Source organism: Carassius gibelio, chromosome B21 (assembly GCF_023724105.1).
Source record: "Carassius gibelio isolate Cgi1373 ecotype wild population from Czech Republic chromosome B21, carGib1.2-hapl.c, whole genome shotgun sequence".
NCBI lineage: Eukaryota > Metazoa > Chordata > Actinopteri > Cypriniformes > Cyprinidae > Carassius > Carassius gibelio.
Window position 1 is genome coordinate 13,367,671 of NC_068416.1, and position 24,000 is coordinate 13,391,670.

At 35.6% G+C, this 24,000-nt stretch overlaps 1 protein-coding gene across 2 annotated transcripts; it reads left to right on the forward strand.

Annotated features, from left to right (window-relative positions):
* Positions 1-1,884: 1,884 nt before the first annotated feature.
* On the forward strand, positions 1,885-23,519 carry LOC127986418 (actin filament-associated protein 1-like 1). Of its 2 annotated transcripts, none has more exons than XM_052588661.1 (19): positions 1,885-2,023; positions 11,777-11,902; positions 12,414-12,497; positions 12,708-12,808; positions 13,833-13,944; positions 14,025-14,123; positions 14,204-14,415; positions 14,508-14,687; positions 15,912-16,004; positions 16,143-16,221; positions 17,406-17,561; positions 17,662-17,873; positions 17,951-18,096; positions 18,212-18,284; positions 19,240-19,339; positions 19,441-19,608; positions 19,748-19,923; positions 20,011-20,139; positions 22,643-23,519. In XM_052588661.1, the coding sequence occupies exons 1-19, from the start codon at positions 2,002-2,004 to the stop codon at positions 22,667-22,669; spliced, it is 2,295 nt and encodes a 764-aa protein (XP_052444621.1). In that variant the 5' UTR covers positions 1,885-2,001; the 3' UTR covers positions 22,670-23,519. The 2 variants fall into 2 exon arrangements, with proteins under 2 accessions (XP_052444621.1, XP_052444622.1); XM_052588662.1 differs by having other exon boundaries at positions 12,708-12,796.
* The last annotated feature ends 481 nt before the right edge of the window (positions 23,520-24,000 follow it).

A 24,000-nucleotide genomic window follows, 5' to 3' on the forward strand; every position in this document is an offset into this window, starting at 1 on the left:
AATATTATGGGAAAAAGACGATCAGTTAATGGACTTACAAGACTGTAGGATGAATAACAATGTTTTCTTGTAGGCCTATTTTATATTATGTACTTGAAGTAACATAATAAACTTTACTTAAACGCCTACTATTGCATGTAATATAATATCACGTTCTGCACGAGTTAATATGACATTCCTCAAATTAATATCTCGTGGCCACATATTAGCATGTTCCCTTGAGTTATCATGTAGTGGCCATGACAAAACTATGTAAACCGACCATGACACCCAGAGATGTATAAAGTACTAGAGAACCATACTTGAGTAAAAGTACAAGTGCTCTATCAAAAAAGTGACTTGAGTAGAAGTAGAAGTGCTTTAAGCACCACACTTAAGTAGAAGTACTAAAGTATTCAACATTTTTTGTACTTAAGTATTGCAAGTAGTCTATTTTAAAATGTACTACTCAAGTACTGAAAGTAAAAGTAGAAGTATTGTGTTATGTAGCTATTAAAGAAAATAGTCAAAAGTTTGAACATATTGTTTTTACTATTTCAAATGATTAACCTAAAGGACAATCACAATTCCTTAGACTGTAACTTCTTGTAAACAAAAAACGGTTGCTAGGGTTAGTTAGCCCAATTTGCAAAATGATGTCATTGATAACTTACCCTCATGTTGTTTCAAACCCGTAAGACATCAGAGGGTCATTTAGAATTTTTTGAAGCATCGAAAATACATTTTGGTCAGAAAAAAGCAAAAACTACGACTTTATTCAGCATTGTCTTCTCTTCGGTGTCTGTTGTAAGACAGTTAAAAACAAAGCAGTTTGTGATATCTGGTTCGCGAACGAATCATTCGATGTAACAGGATCTTTTTGAAACAGTTCACCAAATCGAACTGAATCGTTTTAAACAGTTTGCGTCTCCAATGCGCATTAATTCACAGATGAATTAAGCTTAACTTGTTTAATGTGTCTGACACTCCCCCTGAGTTAAAACAAACCAATATCCCGGAGTAATTCATTGACTCAAACAGTACACTGACTGAACTGATGTGAAGAGAGAAATGAAGATGAACACCGAGCCGAGCCAGATAATGACTCGTTCACGAGTCAAGAACCGTTTCTGTCAGACGCGTCCGATTCTTGAGCTGATGATACTGCACATGTGTGATTTAGCGTGAAGCAAACCGACACACAGAGCGTCTGGAACCGAACTGATTCTTTTGGTGATTGATTCTGAACTGATTCTTAATGTTATGAGCCAATGTGCAGTCAACGCCAATGACGCCATTGCATCGAGCGCAAAAGAATCGGTGAACTGTTTTCTTCAACTGGTTTACTGAATCGAACTGTCAGAAAGAACTAACGTTACTGGTCATCCGAAAACCGATGCAACCGGTTCTTGACTCGTGAACGAGTCATTATCTAGCTCGGTTCGGTGTTCATTTCTCTCTTCACAGACAGCAGTTCAGTCAGCATGCGCAGTCTTCTTAATCGCTTGATTCGCTCAATGATGTGCCAGCTTCATCAAACCTGCCATCTACAGTTCTGGCAGTGGTTTGTAATGGAATGATTCGTAACATCATAATCGTAACGAGTAACGATGCAGCACATAAAAAAAATATCGGAGTAAAAGTATTAAACTCAGCGAAAATATGTACCGAAGTAAAAGTGGAAGTAGGAGAAAAAAATAATACTCTGGTAAAGTACAGATACCGCCTTTTAGTACTTAAGTACAGTAGTGAAGTAGTTCTACTTCGTTACTATACATCTCTGATGATATCTCACGGGTACCGTATTACACAGACCAGCAGACGTTTTTTCATCTTGGAACTTCTGTACCTATCTGACGAGCACTAGGACCCGGATGAGCAGAGATGTGGAGTGGTCTGCACGCGCCCCTGTCAAAAGTGTAGTGTTGGCCACACGCGCGCTGCACAAGATGCTGGTGTACATTACAGTGAAGGGCTGCTGAAGTCTGTTACGGAGTACTCAAGAAAACAATTCTCTTCGACATGGAGATCACAGATTCCACTTGTGAGTATGATCTGTTTTTCATACGAAACTAGCTTTACAGTTATCGTCTTCGAAATAAGTAATAATCGATTAATACGTTTTTTTAATTAGACTGCTAAAGTAAGTCAATCGAGCCTTTTCCAGTGTACCTGTGCTAGAAGGTGAATCTGATGTTATTACACAATAATATTTTTGGGATAAAAAGGAAACTTTATCAATACACAGTTGCACAGGTCTGTAAGTGATGCAATAGAGGCTTAATATCTTTATGGATGAATGAAAACGTCATCTTTGTTAGACTAGGGTAATTTCACGAAAAGGATGACTTTGTCTTATGAACGTTAGTGTAAATAATTATTTAATTAATTACTATGCCTTTTTAGCATTTATATTTAGCATTGCCTTATATATAGAATGAGCAATTATAATCAGTTTAGTGTATGTATATTATACATAATATTTAATTTCTTTGCATAATAAATGTTTGTGACAAATAACATGTGCCAATTTTGTTAGCATCATAACTCCTCTTTTGTTATGTTTGTTACAATTCCTTAAAAACATAATGACATCATAATTACATCATCACCCTTTCAGCATGTGATCCCTTCAAGTAGGGTGCAATCTTGAATAGTAAACCCTGTTGTCATGATTTTCTACAGAAAATAAAACCTAAAATGTATGAATTCTAAAATCTATTTGATCTTAAATGCATACTATAAATGTATAATGTATAAAAGTTAAAAAAAAAATTAAAGTCTGATAATATTGACTACAAATTGGTCTACCTGAAAATGATTTGTTAAAGTCCCAAATGAATATGCCTAATGTAAGGAAAACAGGCAAACTGTTTATAAAAAATAATTACAGTAAACTCCTGTTATATTAATACCCATTATATTGAAAAAAAAAAACAAGACCTTTCTCCACCATGCTGAAAAATTGTGCATTTATGAAATATAGGAAAAAAATCTCATCCTCTCATCCTGTATTCTCCATGTCCCTCACTTTCCACGGAGCCAGCTATCAGCTCCTTCATCCTGCTGGTCTGGGCTGGTTGAAGGCCAGTTCAGCATGATGGCTATTCATGATCCGAAAGAAGACTTCCTTGCCCCTCATGCAGGAAATCCGCTTGAGAATGTGTTCAACTCTGAGTTTGTTTGCATGGATGCCAGGAAAAAACAGCCCATTAGCTACTTGTTGCTGTTTTTAGTTATGGGGGATTTTGGAAATGCCATTTAAGTTTTTGCTTGCTTCTTGTGAGGAGCATTAGCAGTGACCTTCACACCTTTAAACTTTATGAAAACTGTAGGGTTTGTGTGTTCTAACCCTATGAATTATTGGTGATTTGTAATGCTATATACTAAGTTTGGGGGGGGGGGTTATATTTTATTATTATTACTATTATTATTTATAATACAAGGCTGCATTTAACTGCAAGATTGTGAATTATTATTATTACAATTTACAAAAGCCTTTGTATTTTAATATAATTTAATGTGTTATTTATTCCTGTTGATGCAAAGCTGAAATTACAGCATCATTACTCCAGTCATCAGTGTCACATGATCCTTCAGAAATCATCCTAATAGGATGATTTGCTTCTCTAGAATCATTTGTTGAAAGCGGTCATGCTGATTGATATTTTAATGGAAACATTATGAATGTTTTAATTGTCACTTGATCAGTTTAAATGCATCCTTGCTTAGTATTCCTTTTTTAAAAGATCTTACTGACCCCAAATTTTTGAACGGCCCGGAGATCATGACACTTTATTTAAATTAGTGTTTTTTCTCCCAATTGATACTTAATTAATTGATTAATTGATTAACAACAGTTCTAGTTATGACAATATGTTTAATTCCTTTAATACAAGACTTCATATAGTCTTTGCAGGGGGGGGGGGGTCTGAATTGCACTGATTCCTCCAGCTCCTTATGCACATGGCTTACATCTATAAATACTCACGGCCAACGAGACAAAGGCTTCTCTCTTCTGCAGCTTTTGAGCCTGATGGGTCCACACAGGCCTGACACTGTCTCTCGCTCCAGCATTCCTCGGCCCAAGCGCAGCCGTCAAGGGCGGCTCTTGTCTGTAGAGAAATCACACAGAGTTATAACTTATTACGATACACAGGGGCCGGAAAGGTCCTTGTGTGTGACCCTGTAGGCCCATCCACACTCATATCCTCAAAGAGTGGAAATCAAAGGCAGTCATCACAGGGGCTTGCTGTGGATGACCAATGTATTAACCCCTTAATAAAAGAAGGTCAGATGCTGAGGTCTGGGTTAAAGCTGGAAGAGAGCTTTTCCTAATCAACCTTCCTCGGCCCCATTAGTCATCCAAAGTAGCAATCAACATATGGGAAGGAGCACTAATTATAACTGAATGATAAGAATTTCAAGAAAGATTGGCATATTTTTTAGCTTTCTGAGTCTTTCTAAACATGTCTCAACTGTTTTTGTCCCAAACAACATCAGAATCCATTGAATTTGATTGTGCGTGGACAAGCACTTTTTTAGAATTACTTCTTGTGTTATCCACAGTATAAAGAAAGTCTACAAATTTGGAGCATCATAATGGACAGAAATGATGACAATATATATATTTTTGGGTGGACTGTCCCTTTAAGGAAAAAGTCATCATCAGTGATTGAAGGATGCTTTCTGTCCAATCTTCCACCTGCTAAATCAGTGTTGTTATTAACTAATTAAAACTAAAACTATTTAAAAAATTGTAAATTGAAATAAAAGAAAAAAATAGATGGAAACAACTTGAGATTTTTTATGGAAATTTTGCATTGACAGCATTTAAATGTACTTGAATTACTAGACCTAAAACTGATTAGAACATAGTATAAAGCAAAATAGAAAAATGCTCAAACAATATAACAAAATTACTAACACTGAAATGAAAATAAAAGATTTCACAGCTGGGGTTGTTATTGTGTATAATGTACAAATTCAGCACTCATGACTGCGTGCCTGAAGTCTTATGACTGCAGTGCAGAAACAGAGAAGATTGAAAAAGATATATCCAAAGGCTGCTCTGCTCCTTCACCATGAATCCCACATGACAATGAGCTGACACTTCTCTTGTTTTGGCATTTTCATATTTGTTTTGATGTATTTGGGCTGATGAGCAGGTTGGTGTTAGTGTCTCTTGACTGCCATTCATTTTCTGATTGGTTGCAATGCTACTGCAACTGCATACTTGGTTGCAAATCTAGAAGAGACATCTATCTATCTATCTATCTATCTATCTATCTATCTATCTATCTATCTATCTATCTATCTATCTATCTATCTATCTATCTATCTATCTATCTATCTATCTATCTATCTATCTATCTATCTATCTATCTATCTATCTATCTATCTATCTATCTATCTATCTATCTATCTGTCTACCTGTCTGTCTGTCTGTCTGTCTGTGTCTGTGTCTGTGTCTGTGTCTGTGTCTGTGTCTGTCTGTCTGTGTCTGTGTCTGTGTCTGTGTATGTGTCTGTCTGTCTGTCTGTCTGTCTGTGTCTGTCTTCCTGTCTGTGTCTCTATCTCTGTCTGTGTTTGTGTCTGTGTCTCTGTCTGTGTTTGTCTGTCTGTCTGTGTCTCTATCTCTGTCTGTGTTTGTGTCTGTGTCTCTGTCTGTGTTTGTCTGTCTGTCTGTGTCTCTTTCTCTGTCTGTGTTTGTCTGTCTGTGTTTGTGTCTGTGTCTGTGTCTCTCTCTGTGTTTGTCTGTCTGTCTGTGTCTCTTTCTCTGTCTGTATCTGTCTGTCTGTGTCTATCTGTCTATATAACTGTCTATCTGTCTTTCTGTCTGTCTTTTTAATATTCTGTGATTCTCTCTCTTCATAACATAAAAGCACTTCTCAACAAACATCGTTTTCTGGTTAAAAACTGCAGTTTGATACAATTCTTTGATATGGAATTTAATCATTCATCATTCAGCATGTGTTCAGACAACTGCATTGTACAGTGACTTGTTGCAGGAGGATTTTTTTCCCAAGCTCATTAAGCCATCAATAACCATGCTGTCATCCTCAAAGCCTTCATCCCTTCCCTTTCAATTATGCGGCCTGTTGTTCCTCTGTAATTGACCCCACCCAGCAAGCTGTCATCCAGTAAAATACTGAGCATTAAATTATAGTCATCTCACACTTATTTCCATGTGGCCTCCATGTGACCTTGACTGGTGTTCATCATAGCTGCCTTTATGTATCAGCCTTGCTTGTGCGTCCTGTATAGCTATGGCACATGACGTTCCACCCACCCTTAATCAGACAGCTGATGAGCTTTTTTAAGGATTGTGTGGTCACGTTACTCTGCATATGAGGCTTGTAGGATCTGAACTCTCTTTTCTCACTGATACAAGAGAAACCCAGCATGGTCTGAGGATATGACCACTAAACATGGTGTGATGTGTTCTATTAATTTTGTAGTGTTTTGTTGTAAGCGCTCCAAATGGGAGGGTCCTGAGCTGAGAGAGAGTGTGCTAGTTAACGGAGGACTGATGGTATGTAATTTTTGGCGGCGTGTGGAGGAGAGGAATAGGAAGCAGAAGGTTAGGGATGATAGAAACTGCTGTCGTCAGCCTAGACAGGAAGCTACAGCTGCAGGACATATCCCCTTACCGACAATACCCTTGTCTCAAGACCGCACAGCTGCTTTCCCTAGAATTAGTTTTGTAAGTGTTAGTGTATTTGTGATTGTGTTCAGTGATGTATTTGGGTGAATGAATGTTTGCACTGCATTTCTAAATGCTATGTGCTGCATTGTCCTCTTTTCCTCAAAGGTGATGTCATTGTGTAAATTTGGACCTCACAATGCCACATTGTCTAGCTATTTTGCCGAGCTACTCAATGAAAGTTCAGTTGGAATGTGCCCAGACCTATACAAAGCAAGTTCTTTTTTCAAATTTTTGTTTGAATGTAAATTGCTGTATTGTGGATTCAACTTGGTTCTTTGATCTTTAGGTTGGCAGATACTGTTTCTTTTTTTTTTTGTTTTTTTTTGAGAATTCTGATTATAATATCACAGTTATAATTCAATTGAAACAGTAAAACAAATTATTAAAATATAATTAAATGAAAATATACTATATATACTAAATATGCTATAAATAAAATAAGAGTATATTTAAATAATCATATGTATATGCATGTTTTATCTATTTTAATCATTTTACATTTTTCAATTTAATTACACTTTCACATATATATATATATATATATATATATATATACATATATACATATATGAATATATAGTATATACACACACACACTTTTGATATTATATAACTATTTATTATATATATTACTAGTTATATCGTTAATAGTTTGTTCTTGTTAATTCTAAATAATCTAATAATGAATAATAATAGATAAATAATTATTATTTTTATTTGAATAAATTGATTTATATTTGTAAAAAAAATCATTTTAAAAATAATTGAAAATCATAAAAAAATTTGAGTTTGTTAATATAATTAATTAAATATACACATTATTATTTTTCTTTAAGATGTTTTGAGAACTATAGTCCCATTCGTTTACTTGGTATTTAATAGGTATTTATGTCGAACGGTTAAGCTTAATCTTCTTCATTACAAGCGTATATGACTCATAAAAGTGCTGATGAGAGAAGACTTTATTTTCAGCTGGTCTGTCTTTTGTCACTTTTAAATTAAATACAATGTGTCTTTGGTTTGTGAGAGCCAGCAGAGAGCACAGACGCATTAAAAGAGCCACTGAAGCAGTTAGATGGGTTCAACAGCCTCACATTCCCACACACACGAGATGCACGGCAGCAAAAACAGGCGAGCCTTCAGAATAGCTGTAACTGAGCTGACTGTGCTTAGTTCCACAAACTTGACCCAGTTTCCAGAGAGAAACATGGCCAGCAGAAGACACAGAGGCACAGAGGGTGTTGTGTGGGAACTTGAGTTGTTCGGAAAGGGGACGGGTCGCTCCCTCACCCATGTCAACGAGTGCACACCCAGACAATGGCCCACTGGAGAGCTGTGGCCCTGGAGTTGCGATTGCGCTGCTCTCAGTACAATAACATAGAGTCATCCTACTCTCTGTTCTCTGAGTTTCCGCCTCCTACTCTTCTTCCGCCCCTCACTTTTTCTTGTTTCCCCTTACGGACACACACACACATTCACACTTCCTGCTCTCTGAAAGAGAGGAAAGCTCTTAGGAGGAGTTTACTGGCCACTAAGCAAACTCAGTGAAAGACAACTGAAAGATAGCTTATCATTGGCTGTGCGATTTAAAGTGATGCCTTTCGGAGCTCTTGCACTATTTAAGATTTGAAAGGGAAATTTAGTTTGTTTTGGATTTGAGGAAGAAGGATCACAAATTTACAAATGTTTAATAGGGGTGGGTGATATGACTAAAATCATATCATTATATGACAATAACATATCATATAATTATGTAACAATATATCTCACAATATAGTTTTTGCTTTTAATAAAACATGCACTAGTAGAATTTTTTAAAAATAAAGTGTACAGTAAATTTTATTTTTACTAAATGAAACTGACAAAAATAGTATAAATATATATAAAAATTCTACATTGTATAAATTAATCAAATGTATAAAACACAGCGTATTCTTCACTGTATAAATTAAATATATATGCCTTTGTATTAAAGTTACAAAAGTGATTTAGTCAAGAGCAGTGAGAGATTTTCGCTCTTCGGTTGTTTGATTAACATGAATGACAGACAGCACGAACATTAGACTGCTGTCACTTTAAGAGCAGCCCGGATCCTGTATGTTTTCTTTCTCAGCTGTTTGCTTTCACTTAAGACCTAAATTACTGTGTGTTTACAAGGATACTTGCAAAGAGGTATTTTGACACATGCAAGTGTGTGTAATTAGCCGTTCAAGGCCTGCTGAGAGGCAACTATAACTCTCTCTGTGAGCATTGTCTTCACATGCATGCGCTTCTTTGACCACACTCAGAAAGTCTCAGTCTCTCAAACAGCGCATGCATATAGTGAAATAAGTATTTGTTTTGCTGCTGATTGTATTTCAACAGATTAAAATCACTTGGTTTTAAACCACAATGCTTACAAAACATTTGCAACCAATACGTTTTTGTGAACATGTAGAACAGCAACATCATGTAAGCATGTAACCGCGATAGAAACGATAGTCCAAAATCTCTTATCGGCTGACAAATTTCTCCCAGTTGATCATGTTTACCGGTATATCGCCCACCCCTACGTTTAATATGGAAGTTAATTATTCTGAAAAAGTTCCCATTGTAGCTTTAAAGTTGTAAACAGTATTTAAAGTGTATTTCTGTTTACAATTTGTATTTTTCTTAGCTATAGACTGTAGAGAGTAATGTAGTGGATGGAGAAGAGAGTAAATGAGTGAGCGAGAGAGTGTTGATCCAGTGCAGACATCCATAAAGGGATCACACCAATGAGGATGAACTGAGAAAGTAAGAGCTCCCAAAAATCCTCCTCAGCACATCACAGCTCAGTTTTGGTTTAGTCTGAAAATTGTGGGTTTCTCATCTCGTTCAGCCAGTGAGCAAATAATGGGTTTGCTTTCTTTGTGTCTGTCAGCTCTTGTGTTTGTGCTCAGCTGACAGAACTGTGAATTACATGGTTTCTCTTTTGTTGACAAACAATCAGGATGGTTCCAGTCCTATAGAGTAATATTATATTTCATTGATTGAACCACTTAATATTTAAAAAATGCATGTTTTAAATAATATGCATTTAGGTGTTTATTCAGGAATATATGTTTTAATTAATTCTAGAATTATCAGATTTGTGGACTTTCGTCATTGTTGTTGTTGTTGTTTGAAAACTAATTAGACTCGGTATGATTAGAATTTTGTACATAAATGATGTAGATGAGTTTAGTTGTGTCCCAAATGAAGCATTATAACCTTATTATATAAGGTTATTTTATCATCCAACAGAGTCTTCAACACTTTTTTCAGGAACTTAATTGCATCATTCTAGACATTTGAAATGCACTTTTTTCTTGCTGAATTTTCAATGCGAACACATTAATAACACAAAAGACTGCATATAATTGTGCATATAAGTATGCAAATTGGGAAGCAAAGTTTGTTTCTTCATCAGAACAGATTTGAAGAAACTTAGCATTAGCTAACCCGTGGATCCTCTGCAGTGAATGGGTGCCGTCCGAATCAGAGTCCAAACAGCTGATAAAAAACCACAATAATAATCAACAATCAATTAAAGCCTTGTGAAGAGAAAAGCGTGTTTGTTATAAATAAATCCATCATTGTACACAGTTTTTACATCACATTTTTACAGCCCTTTAAGTAAATATGCTGACTCATGTTCTATTACATTCTTCGCTGTTTCATTGATCCTCACTGTACAAATTAGTAATGAGAAATTCTAAAATGTAATATTTAATATAGACTATATTGTTTTATATTTAGCTTAATTATAGAGCTTTTAAATGTCCTATTTTCAGTTACCATTTATATTATTATTAATATGTTTAACATGGACTCTGTTACATGTACTGTAGGTCGTACATTTGCATACCGCGAAATATTAAATGAACAGGATGATCCTCAAAATAAAAGTGCAAGCTCAGAAAAGATCCTTTATTTTGAATCCCCTCTGTTTGCTCAGCGGTTTCGCGACCTCTGCTTCAAAGAAGTGTTTGTTTTCGGAGCTGCGAAGGTCTAGAAAAGAAACATCATGAGCTATGCAACAGTTTTTTTGATCTGGCCCAGACAGATAGAAAAAAAAACTCTGTCAGGGCAAATGCATAAGGAAGGTCACATATTGCAGTAATTACTTGTGGCCAGGAATAATAATTCCTAGATCAGCAAAGCTAAATCCGTGGCAGGTAGCCTTGAAAAGGGGCTTTTCTTTTCCCATCCCTCTCTCGTGAGCAGAGTCCGGGTGTGGTGTGAAGTGCTTACATGTGTTTTTGTATGAAAGAAATGAGTTGTCAGGTACTTACCACTGCTTTTTATTCCCTATATACCATGAAAGATGTGTGACTGATCTCTTTAATCTGTTTCCCGGCGAACAGGGAACGTTCTTAGGACTTTGGCAAAGTTTTCTTAAAGTTATGAACAAGCTTTTTTCAGTTATGTTGATAGAACCTTTGTTCAACATTATCTGGTCTTTAATAACGTTCTCTGAACGTTAAAATAACTATATTTTGCAGAGCCAGGAATTCAAACTATTTTTCCTCTGGTTTTCTTCCTAAAATGAATAATGAGATATATGTCCGCACCTACAAACAACCATTATAAATGTTGGTGGATTGTTGACTAGCTCTATACACATGAATGACTTTCTAAAAATGTTGTTTCTCTTTAGGGGGTTTCTTGTTTCCTGTGTTTGTTAGGCCATTCATAACAGTGCAGCTATTGTTCACCATGGACAGATTTGGAAGTGCACTACCATAAGAAATCAATTTAGGTCATACCCCTATCTTTGCTTGTTTATTGCATTTAACCTTCAGGATATCACGTTTGGCATTTTGGCAAGGTTTCCTCAACAAACAGCCAAAGAAATCAGATGCCCAACAGCTGAGGCTGTCTCATGACAGATTTAAAAAAAGGTCAAATGAGCTGAATGGAAATGCCCAGTCATTTCTAGTTAGAGGATTAGAAAATACATGAAAGTTACAATAAAAGTATTTAGATCATCTGATGTATATAATTGTAACAGGGTCCAAAAGTCTAGTGGTTTTCCCATGCAATCTTCTGCAAACATGTTTCTGATCACTGATCCTGTCCTTGCAGGTATGGAGCACCTGGTGAAGGAGCTGAGTTTGCTTCTCAAGCTGCTGGAGAACGAGAGTGTGAGTTCAGCCACGGCGGAGAAGATGAGTGTGGTCAGAAACTTGATGAAACAGCTGCAGCCATCCGGTGAGACCAAGCAGCAAATACATAACAGCTGAACAGAAACGCTCGGCCAAGGCCCCGCTGAAGAGATTCATACATTCAGAATTATAGCAACATCAGAATATTTCAGCACAGAACACACTCTCAGAAAAAAAGGTACAAAAGCTGTGAAAAGGTACAAAAACTGGGGCAGTACCTTTTCAAAATCCACACCTTTGTACCTAAAGAGTCCATTTTGGTATCTTAAAGAGCCATATTAGTACCTAAAGTGTACATATTAATACTTTAAAGGCAAAAAGTGTTCCTTTTGAAAAGGTACTGCCCCAGTGACAGCTTTTGTACCTTTTTTTCTGAGAGTGCAGTTACTCAAAAAGACTAATTCAAACAATGAGAGTCTAAAACAGTTACTTATAGGAATAAAGTGTATGTTATGATTGAAGTTCTGTTTTGTATTTCATATAAGAATTTATGTATGAAGGGTAAATCACATTTGTAATATTGCAAATGTATTCAGTTATGTTTATTTATTTCATAGTGAATGGATCTGACTTTATATACATGAACACGTCTCTCTATGGAAATGGTACCAGCTTTGTTGAATCTTTGTTCGAAGAATTTGGTGAGTTTATTGCTGTGTTTACTCAAAGTTCGTTAATTCCAATTTTTTTCTGACTTTAGTTTTTGCGAAACAGTGCCTAGAACTTTGTTATCCATAGGCGCTGCTAAGAATAGCAGAAAGAATGTCAGCTTGGTTTGTTATAATCGTATTTCCAGGATGTCATATGAATTGCATGTGTTGTAATTGTTCAGGTTTGATGTTTGTTCTCAGATTGTGACCTGCAGGATCTCAGGGACTCGCCTGAAGAGATGAAGGATGTGGAGCAAGAGGAGGCGTCCAAGCACTCGCCCACAAAATCGGTACAAGAATATGTATGAAATACAAAAACTATTAGAAATTAGTAATCTTATTCAGCAAAGATGTGTTACATTGATCAAAACTGACAGGAAAGACATTTGTAATATTGAAAATAAATGCTGTTCTTTTAATTGTTCTGTTCATCAAAAAATCCTGAAAAAAAATATTAAGCAGCATAACTGGTTTCAACATCGATAATAATAAGTAATGTTTCTTAAGCATCAAATGATGATTTCTGAAGGCTCCTGTGATGCGGAAGACTATAGTCATGGCTTGCTGAAATAAATGACATTTTGAAAATATATTATAATAATATTTCACAACTATTGTTACTGGATTTTTGATCAAGCACAAGCAATCTTTAAAATGCAAATGTTAAAAAAATCTTACTGACCAAAAGTTTTGATCACTAGTCTACAGTGCTTCTTTTTTACATTAACTAAAAATAAATCTGAAAATTATATATAGACTTATGTGTATAGTTATGTGTATCATAATTGTAATGTGTATAAATGTGTATGTGTATGTAGGTATGTGTGTATGTATGCATGTATGTGTGCTGCATATGTATATATATATATATATATATATATATATATATATATATATATATATATATATATATATATATATGTGTGTGTGTGTGTGTGTGTGTTTGTATGTGTATGTATGTGCATGTAATATATATGTGTGCATATCTGTCTGTAGATATTATGTATAAGATATACATATGTAAGGATACATAATATATATATATATATATATATATATATATATATATATATATATTTGAGATAAACTGTTCTAATTTTCTATGTATGTGTCTTAATATGTAGTATTGTTATTTTTATTTTCTTTGCTCGAAGTAAACTTATTACTACAAAAAAATAAATTCACTTTTCACAATCGATGTATGCAAATGAGAATAATTAAAAAATATAATAGTCTTTTAGACAGAAAAGTAATATTTAATTTAATTTAATTTAGATTTTAAAGCATGCAGAATTGAAATGATTAATAATTGTTTTTTTTTTTCAGAGTCCCACAGACACACCTCCTCCTCTTCCTACCACACCTCCTCCTGATGATTACTATGAAGAAGCCGTCCCGCTCGGACCGGGCACAGCGCCCCAGTATATAACTACTCGCAGTAAGTGCAAACACATTCAAGTCTAAGAATGCACAATAACAGCCATTTATGAAAACTAACACAGTGTGCTTATTTATCAGATAACTCCAGCCCTCCAAACTCAATAGAGGATGCTTATTATGAAGATGCTGACAACAATTACCCAACAACTCGTCTGAACGGGGCCAGCAAAAACTCCTGTAAGGAACCTGTGCTGTTTGTTATGCTTGTGCCTATCAGAATGTGCTACATTAGTTTTAATATCTGTTAATGTGAACAGACAATGATTCAGATGCACTCAGCAGTTCTTATGAGTCCTACGATGAAGAGGATGAGGAAGCTAAAGGCAGAGAGAGGAGACACCAGTGGCCTACAGAGGAGAGTCCAGATGGTCAAATGAAAGACTGCCGCAAATGTGCATTCCTGCTTCGCAAGAAACGCTTCGGTCAATGGGCTAAGCAGCTAACAATAATTCGCGAGAACAGACTTCAGGTGAATTGCACTGGAACTGTTAAAAAAAGAGACAGACAGACTAACATCAGGTCAATTTGGCAAGCTCTAAACATAGAATTTGTTTTCCACAGTGCTTCAAGAATCCCAAAGATCGTTCTCCACACGTTGACCTCCCTCTGAATCTCTGCAATGTCATCTATGTGCCTAAAGATGGACGCCGCAAGAAGCACGAGCTTCGTTTCTCCATGCCAGGAGGAGAGGCGCTAGTGCTGGCTGTACAGAGCAAAGAACAGGCCGAGAGCTGGCTCAAGGTGCTTCATCACAATACATGACATAATAGAACGGCTAATGGCAAACTAAAACAAGTTTCCGTTATTTTATGTGAGAAGAAAGAGATGAAAGTCATGCACAGTTATGCATGAAATCCAGGTTTCCCGTGGTTGTGGATAACTTGTAAATATCAGAAAAAATAGTGATTTCCGGGCCTGAAAAAGCCAAGGAAATTTTATAGTGTATGTAATGCTCAAAAGTTTTATTTTAGTATCACTATTATAGCATTTATTCCAATTTTATTTAGCTTTTATTTATAGATTCTATATAGATTATTTATAGATTCATTTTAATTTAAGTTGCTCTTGTCATTTATTTATATATATATATAAATATATATATATATATATATATATATATATATATATATATATATATATTTATATATATATATATATATATATATATATATATATATATATATATATATACTGTATTTGTGCTGTCAAACTATTATAAGATTAATCGCATCCAAAAAACTATAAACGTTTTTGTTTAACTAATATATCTGTGTGTACTGTGTTTATTTAATATGCATATATTAATACACAACCATGCATGTATACATTAAGAAAAATGTTACATTTATATATTAAATATATATATATTTAATTTAAATTATATGAATTGAAATATAATATACATTTTAATATTTTCTAAATATATACTGTACTTGTGTGTTTTATAGATACATAGTAAATATACACAGTACACACATATATATTATGTAAAAAATATATAAATATTTTGGATGTGTATATAATTTACCTTTCATCTATTTATATTTTCCATTTTTTATAGGTTTAGTTTTGGTTAGCAGCAATACGACTGGTGCTCGACGGAATTGATCTTTGACAGTACATTATCTATGAAATAAAAAAAAAAAAAAATCACTTTTTATTAGCAAGTTGGTTATCAAAAGTGGAATTTAATTTGTGCGCAAAGTGTGGGAACTCTTGAAGTTATTTTCCTCTGACAATCATCCAGCGTTTAGGGCTCATTATGCAAAACCAATCAGGATTGAGGAGTAATCACACTAAAACTGATCACTGTATATATCACTGTCATTCTTGTAAACTTATTCACTTTAATGTTTTGACTGTTTTCAGATTTCATAGTGTCATGGTATCCGAATAAAATCTAGTTCTGACAGATTGTCTTTTCTTTTTTTAGCTGAATGACTCTCTTCTGTTAACTCTATGTAGGTCATTCAGGAAGTCAGTAACCTGGCAAACAGCATTAATGGAAAAGAGAGTTCATCCTCGCCGATGATACTGCGAAAAATAGAGCTGGAGAAGGTAAGGCTGAACAGTTTACTAGCATCCTGTAGCCCAGTGTATGCTACACAGCTAACCTATACTGATTACAGTGTTGACATGAACATAACCAGAGCGGTGATCCCTATAATTGCTCTGTCTGTTACTTGGTCACTGCAGATGATGTCGCCAGATAAACATACTTCTGATTCTGACAGCGCAGCCAATGGAGATGTCACCCGTGAGATCTGTGACAACGGTATGGACACAATCGATCAGTTTCTTTGCTTAGCGAATGTTTTTGGGGTCAGAGTCGCTGTTCCAGGTGTAGAGCGTTTCCTCTTGTTAGTTCTGTGATGTCACGCTGAAACAATGGCATTAGGAGCTCAGGAAGGATGTGGCTGCCCTGTGCAGTACTTCCTGTGTCTCTGATGAAGTTTAAGTTTGTCCCTTTTGGTATGTCATATCCTTCTTTTCTTTTCTTTTCTTTGGGTTTTGTATTGGCATACACATTATATTGTTAGTTTTATGTAATATCAGCTGATGTTAGAAAAGTTATTTATCATTATTGGACCAGTGTTGAAACTACCTGTTCATGTTCTGTCTACCAATGACTTAGAATTCATTAAAACTGTTAAATGTAATTTTTGATCAAATGTTAAAATAATTATACATTTTTTTTTCAACTGTATATTATGTTGTGATGGCTAAATTCAGTTGCATTTAAATAAACTGATTTATATATTTTTTTTGTATTTATACAAAATAGTATAAAGTTTTAATACTAGACATTTACTAGTTTTAACCTAATACATAACAATAGTTATGTTTATTGGCGTCATCTCGGTTTTTAATAGTGTGAACGCCTAGTTTTTTTTAAGGTCATCAAAAAATATGAATAGTGACTTTATTAGTATTAATATTTGTAAATAATAGAAAAATTATGGAAGTTCATTCACATCAGAAAGCATGGAAATGTATTTTTGATGCCTGATTTCACTTGTAACATTTCAAATGATTGGTTTTATTGTTTTAACAATGTTTTAAATGTATAATAATGACTTATTTAGACAAATTAGTATAGAATTAACCATTCAGCCTTTTATCGGTTATCGGCCAACACATTCAAATAATTATTGGCTTAAAAATAAGTACGGGCCTTTTTCAAATTCTGAATTTCAATAGTGCACATCGCTAGTTTAATCAAGTTCACTTTTCAAGTGTTACACATGGATCTTGATTCAAACTAGGTGTAAAAACACTTGAAAACTCATTGCCTCAAGAACACTTATAGACTTAAGTACAGTATGCTGTTTTTTCCTCAACAATGCAAACAAAGGAAGTCAAAGGTATCTTCGTTCACAGAATCCAAACGTTTGTTTCGTGTCTTGTCCTTGCACTTTATGCTTCCTCTCACGGTGCTTCCTGTGCTCCTTCCTGTAGGGAAGGGCAAAAAAGGGACATTCTCTGAGCTGACTGGATCGATGAGTCGAGCCGCTGGCAAGAAAATCAACCGCATAATCAGTTTCTCCAAGAAAAAGCCACCCCTACCGGGCGAAACCAGCACGCTTTTCCACCTGGATGACAATCCCCGTTGTGGTGAGGGGACATAAATCCACTTTTTTTCTCTCTTCGTGATCAGCTGGTGATCTTTTGAGACATTCCTTCAAGTCTCTGATAGGTTCTTATTTTTTGCTAGGTTACTTGAATGTCCTGGTCAACCAGTGTTGGAAGGAGCGCTGGTGTTGTGTGCGAAATGGGACTCTGTATCTCCATAAGGACAGAGGGGACATTCACACGCATGTTAGTGCATTAGCCCTCAATGGTGTAGACGTCTTACCCGGTCTTGGACCCAAACATCCTTTTGCCTTCCGCATCATGCGAGCGAGCACAGAAATAGCCGCCCTGGAGGTAATAAAATGGATCTTAGTTACATTGTGAGATCTGTCATTAAAAAGAGTGTAATCTTGTAACACAATCCACCTCAGGCGAGCTGTTCTGTGGAGATGGGCCGCTGGCTGGGGGTTTTGTTGGCTGAAGCAGGCAGCGCCACCACCCCTGAGGCATTGCATTATGACTATGTGGATGTGGACACCATCAGCAGCATCCAGAGCGCAGCACGACACTCTTTTCTGTGAGTAGAGATGAGGATATTTCGCTTGCTCCAGTTTGGATGTGTAAAGACGTGCACTCAGATTTTTTGTATTTTTTTTTGCTTATTCTTGTTTTATTACCTTTTTCTGCCATAGGTGGGCGACCTCCTCTAGCAGCACCTCCACAGATCCACGGACTTACGACGAAGTTCCCTATGAAAGCATATTGGTAAGGTGTCAAGTTAAAAATGCATCACCAATTCTTACTATTTACTACCGTAGTTGCTTATTAGTATGCCTATTATTAACATATTGGCTGTTTATTAGCACTTATAAAGCACATATTCTACATTCCTAATCCTACCCAATACCTAAACTTAACAATGACCTTACTTATTAACAAGTAGCAAATTAGGAAGTTATTGAGGCAAAAGTCATAGTAAAAAAAAATGTGTGTGTGTTTTGTAAAACCATACCCTTCAGCAACAGTAAAGACTATTCTATTAGAGTGATATCTGATAAAAAAAATTAGCTTTGACATTACAACAAATAACATTTTAAAATATATTCAGGGAAAAGTTATTTGCAATAACATTTAACTATATTTGATGTTTTTACTGTATTTTATCAAATAAATAACTTAATAATAAAATAAAAAAATTATATATATATATATATATATATATATATATATAAAAAAAATTTTTATGAAGTTATTTATTTGATAAAATACAGTTATGTATATATACATATATACAACGTTTCAGTCCATTTGGGTGTTGTTTCTGGACTTAAGCATAATTAATTAAAGGCATAATTATCCACAGTTCTCTCAAAGTTTTAGTTCATTTTTGAATTATCCTGAAAGGCAGCAGCAAACATGTCCTGTCGTTTTATTCTCTGCTTTTCTCCCTAAAATATTTTTCTAGTATCATTACTTTCTTTGTTGAGAGGTTAAGGTGTGCTACTGACTTTATGTCTATTCAGCTACAAATGCAAGCATGTCCCTTTATAAAAAGAAACTTTTCAGGAAATCCTTAAATAGGCACATTGTGTAATCCTGAAATAAATACTATCATACTGGAAGGCAAGGGTTTTGGATGTTTACAGAAAGCATTGTGTTTCCACACAAACTGTAATCACTCCTCATTTTTCTTTCTGCTCTGTCTCTCTTCCCTCCGCAGGTAGAAGAAAATCAGTCTAAACTGAAGCGTTATTCCTCTATGTCCAGTGTGGACACAGCCAAGGGTGACACACAGATCACAGTGAAGCGACACGGTTCCTGTAAGTTGTTTCCACTGGAAAAATCATGTGTCGTAGCTTTACTGATTAAATTCTTGTAAGTTGCCATTTATGACCAATTCTATCTCACGTTTGTGTTGTAGCTGTGAATCACTACGGTAAATATGGAAAGACGAGGGCAGAAGAAGACGCACGACGGTATCTCATTGAGAAAGAGCAGCTTGAGAAAGAAAAAGAAGTGATCAGGAAGAGTCTGCTGTCACTGCGCTCAGAAAAGAGGGTGGTGAAGGAAGAGCTGAAAAAGGCAACAGGTGAGAGAACTGACTTGTTTGAGTGCTTATTAACATGCAAGGTGGGTTGTTTTGCAGTATTTGGCGCCCCCTGCTGACAATATTCTCAGTAATGGGAGCTGTTCATTTAATGTGATATGTTTTTTCATGTGTGCATCAGATAAACAGCAGAAGGCCAAGGAGCAGTGTCTGGCCCAGCTGGAGGAAAGCTGCCGTCAGAGGGAAGCTGAGCGAGTGGACCTGGAGCTGCGACTTACGGAGGTGAAGGAGAAACTGAAGAAGTCTCTTACTGGAGGAATACTGGGGGCGCCTGTGGAAAGCATACCGCCTTTTAAGGTTCCTGCATTCTTGACTCGTAATATGCTTTTCCCTCAGATTAACCTGATTTTACAATTAAATTAATTAATATCTGAATACCTGTAGGCTCCAGGCAAAAAAAAGGAAGATATTTACAATGGTGCCACTGTGCCGGTAAATTGTGCATCTGAAATGAAGAAACGCCCCCCATCGATATATGCATCCACCAAAGGAAATGTCATGCAGAAAGCCAAGGTATATGACTGCATAAATATTCAATGAAATATTTGAAACCAGTGTTTGGTGTAAGTCATTAAAAGTAACGTGAATTATGTTATCAGATTACTTTTTTCAAGTTACTACTAAAGTCATGCATTTACAAGAAAATAAAAAACTGCATTACTTTTTCAAACAAGTAACACCAGTTACTTAAGCCGCGTTTCCACCGCAGGAACTTTACCCAGGAACTAGGGACTTGGTCCGGTACTTGGTGTGTTTCCACCGCAGGAACCAGGAACTAAATAAAAGTTCCGGGTAAAAAAATGCCCCCCAGAAAGTCCCTGCTGGCGAGGTGGTACTTTTTTAAAGTTCAGGAACTTTCGGGGGCGGGACTTTGGCGCTAAACATCCTGATTGGTTGAGTTGACGCAGCATTGGTTGAGTTCAACCACCATTTATTCGGATCAACATTTTCAAAATATTACTGTTATTGTGTCATGAAATGTAATTTTAAAAGTATTTCAGGCGAGAATGTAGTTGTTTAAAACTCAAATCTGTTGTTTATTTATAAAGACAGCGCCTATTTAAAAATGTGTTTCGCCGATCTCTGAGACGGTGAGCTCCACACGATCAGGGAGAGCTCAGTGATCATCTATCCGCCCAGAGGCAGCCTCACCTTGGATAGACCTTCTGATATGTGCCGCTGGCTCTGATGTGTCTTTAGTGGTTAAACATAACATATAATTCAGCTGCGGGGTAAATCTAACAGGTTTTCTTTGGTCTGTATTCAATTTATCTATATGTTAAAATGAAAATAAAAAAGGCAAGTCTATATAATATTTCGTTTCATTGTAATGGATGTATAACGTTACACATATCCCTGAACTAAGTACATTTCTGCAGCTGTTATTATGTTTAAATGAAAACGAAAGGAGGCAGTGGTATTTTATATCCTATTTCGTTTTATTGTAAATATACTGAGGGGAAAATAACAGTAGCCAAAGCCATCTGAGTTCAAGCAGCATTGGTTGAGTTCAACCACCATTTATTTGGATCATTTTCAAATATTACTGTTATTGTGTCATGAAATGTAATTTTAAAAGTATTTCAGGCGAGAATGTAGTTGTTTAAAACGCAAATCTATGGTTTATTTATAAAGACCGTGCCTATTTAAAAAATGTGTTTCGCCGATCTCTGCGACGGTGAGCTCCACTCGATCAGCGAGAGCTCAGTCCTCATGTATCCGCCGAGATGCAGCCTCAAATCGGCTAGACCTTCTGATATGTGCCGCTGGCTCTGATGTGTCTTTAGTGGTTAAACATAACATATAATTCAGCTGCGGGGTAAATCTAACAGGTTTTCTTTGGTCTGTATTCAATTTATCTATATGTTAAAATGAAAATAAAAAAGGCAAATTTATATAATATTTCGTTTCATTGTAATGGCTGCATATACACATATCCCTGAACTAAGTACATTTCTGCAGCTGTTATTATGCTTAAATGAAAACCAAAGGAGGCAGTGGTATTTTATATCCCATTTCGTTTTATTGTAAATAGGAAAATTGCAGTAGCCAAGACAAGCTGACTGAAGTTATCAAGTACGCTGCTGTTTATAGATTTACCGGACTTGCGTCGTCGCGGACATCACACTCCCGAGTCGAATGCACAAAGTCTGAACTAACTACCGAGGATGCACGTCCAAAATCAGCTTACTTTAAAAAAACAAACAAATCAGCAGTAGCCTACTTTGTATTGAGAAACGCGCGCAGACCTACGTCACCAGTCTATTTGCCTAATCTACCCGGTACTTTACACCGCGGTGGAAACGCAGAAAGCAACAGGTCTGGGGGGAAAAAAGTTCCTGGGAAAAAAAGTTCCTGGTAAAAATGTTCCGGGTAATTTCGGTGGAAACGCGGCATTAGTTTTCCAATTTATTGACTGACTGCTCTCCTGTCCCTATCTTGAGAGAAATTGGGAGTAAGTGCAGAGGCGTGTTTCAAATGTGAACATGCATTTTCTCATCTCACTTATACATGTAAACTGTAAACAAGAATATGATGTGAACCTGCACTAATTTTTTATTAACCAGTGTCTATGCTGATTTTATATGATACAAATCAACCATAAAAATAAGCCAAAACATTGTTTCCTTTTTTTAATCGCTGAAGAGTGTTGTACCTTATTCTCCTGCATCTTATTCTTCATGCAGTTTGGAATAGCAGCACAGCTGAAAGATTTGTTTGAGTAGCGCCCTCCACATACAGATGTGAATTTACATTTTGATCAGCCTGAGGCCTATTCGTTGCACTTTTAGTACAGATAAGAAAAAGTTAATACTGTAGCACATTACTTTTGAAGTAACTATCGCGTTTCATTTTAGGGAGTGATGCATGACTTTTAAAAGTAACTTTCCCTAGCTCTGTTCAAAACTTATGGTGATGATTGAGATTTATAAATGTGATAATATCTGTTGTATTGCGTTCTTATGTGTTATTTTAATCTTTTTTTATTCTGTTTTTCTGTTTTATTTTTTATTAGGAATGGGAGTCAAAGAAAGTGAAGTAATTATAACATTGTCATCAGAGGAGGCTGAGGATCCGTGGCTTTGGTTAGAGTGTTAAAGGAATAGTTCACCCAAAAATAAAAATATGCTTAACTTTTACTCTCAGACCATCCAAGATGTAGATAAGTTTGTTTCTTGATCATAACAAATTTGATCATAACTCACTTCCTCACCAATGGATCCTTTGCAGTGAATGGGTGCCGTCAGAATGAGAGTTTAAACAGCTGACAAAAACATCACAATAATCCACAAGTAATCCACATAGACTCCAGTCCATCAATGAACATCAAGAGAACACAAGGGGCATGAGTCCATGTTCTGCAGCTTTTATTTTTGGTTAAACTATTCATTTTAAGTAAAGAAGAGATTGCATCTGTGATCATCCTGTCTGTCCACTACACTGCACTTATGCACGGGACAGCTGTATTTGAAGGTAGTCTGTAAATAAAAATGAATGTCAAATAAAATAAAAAATTGCATGAAGATGCCAAGGATAAGGGAATGTTCAGGAAACAAAAGTGTTTTTATAGACACCCCTTTGTTTAAGAGATAAAATAGGTGCCTGAATTATATGAAAATTGTGTTCTATGTCTTTTCACATCTTACTGTATAAAACCACAGGATACTTATGTGGCTTCCTGCTGTGCTGTTTTGAGATACAGTGTTAATGTCTCTCTCTTTTACATGTTATGTGAAACTGAACTGCATTCAAAGGATTTTCCCTTTTGTTAACACTAGGGCACTTAATTTACCAGATTTATTTATTTCTATTTTGTACATAAATCCAGTCTATCATTGTTTTTCTTTGCAACATCTAGGTATTTGTATGTAATAAAAAATGTGTTCAAAATAGCTTTGTTGGAGTTCTCTTTGTTTAAACAAATGTTTTTTTTTTCTCTCTTCAATTTAATTGTGAATTACACTGTAATTATGACAACTAAAATGGGGAAAAATTAATTGAATTACCAGCATTAATTAATATATAATAATCAATAATATATCAGTCAGATCTAGGATTTTCAACAGGTGGTCTATAGACCCTATAGGTTCATGCAGGGAGGAGTTTTCATTCAAAAAAATATTCACATTTATTTCTCAAGGTGAATTATGTTAAGTATTGTTTTTTTTCTTTCGTTTTTTTTTTTTTGTCAATGTTAGTAATTATTGTTATACAAATATAGTTAACATTTATATTAGGGGGTCTTTAAGCAGGCTGAGAGTCTAGCTGGGTGGTCCTTGCCTGAGGCACAAAAGCTTTACAGCCACCGAAGCAGATTATCGACTTTACTCAAACGCTCAATCAATAAAATACAGAACAGAAGAACAAAAACAC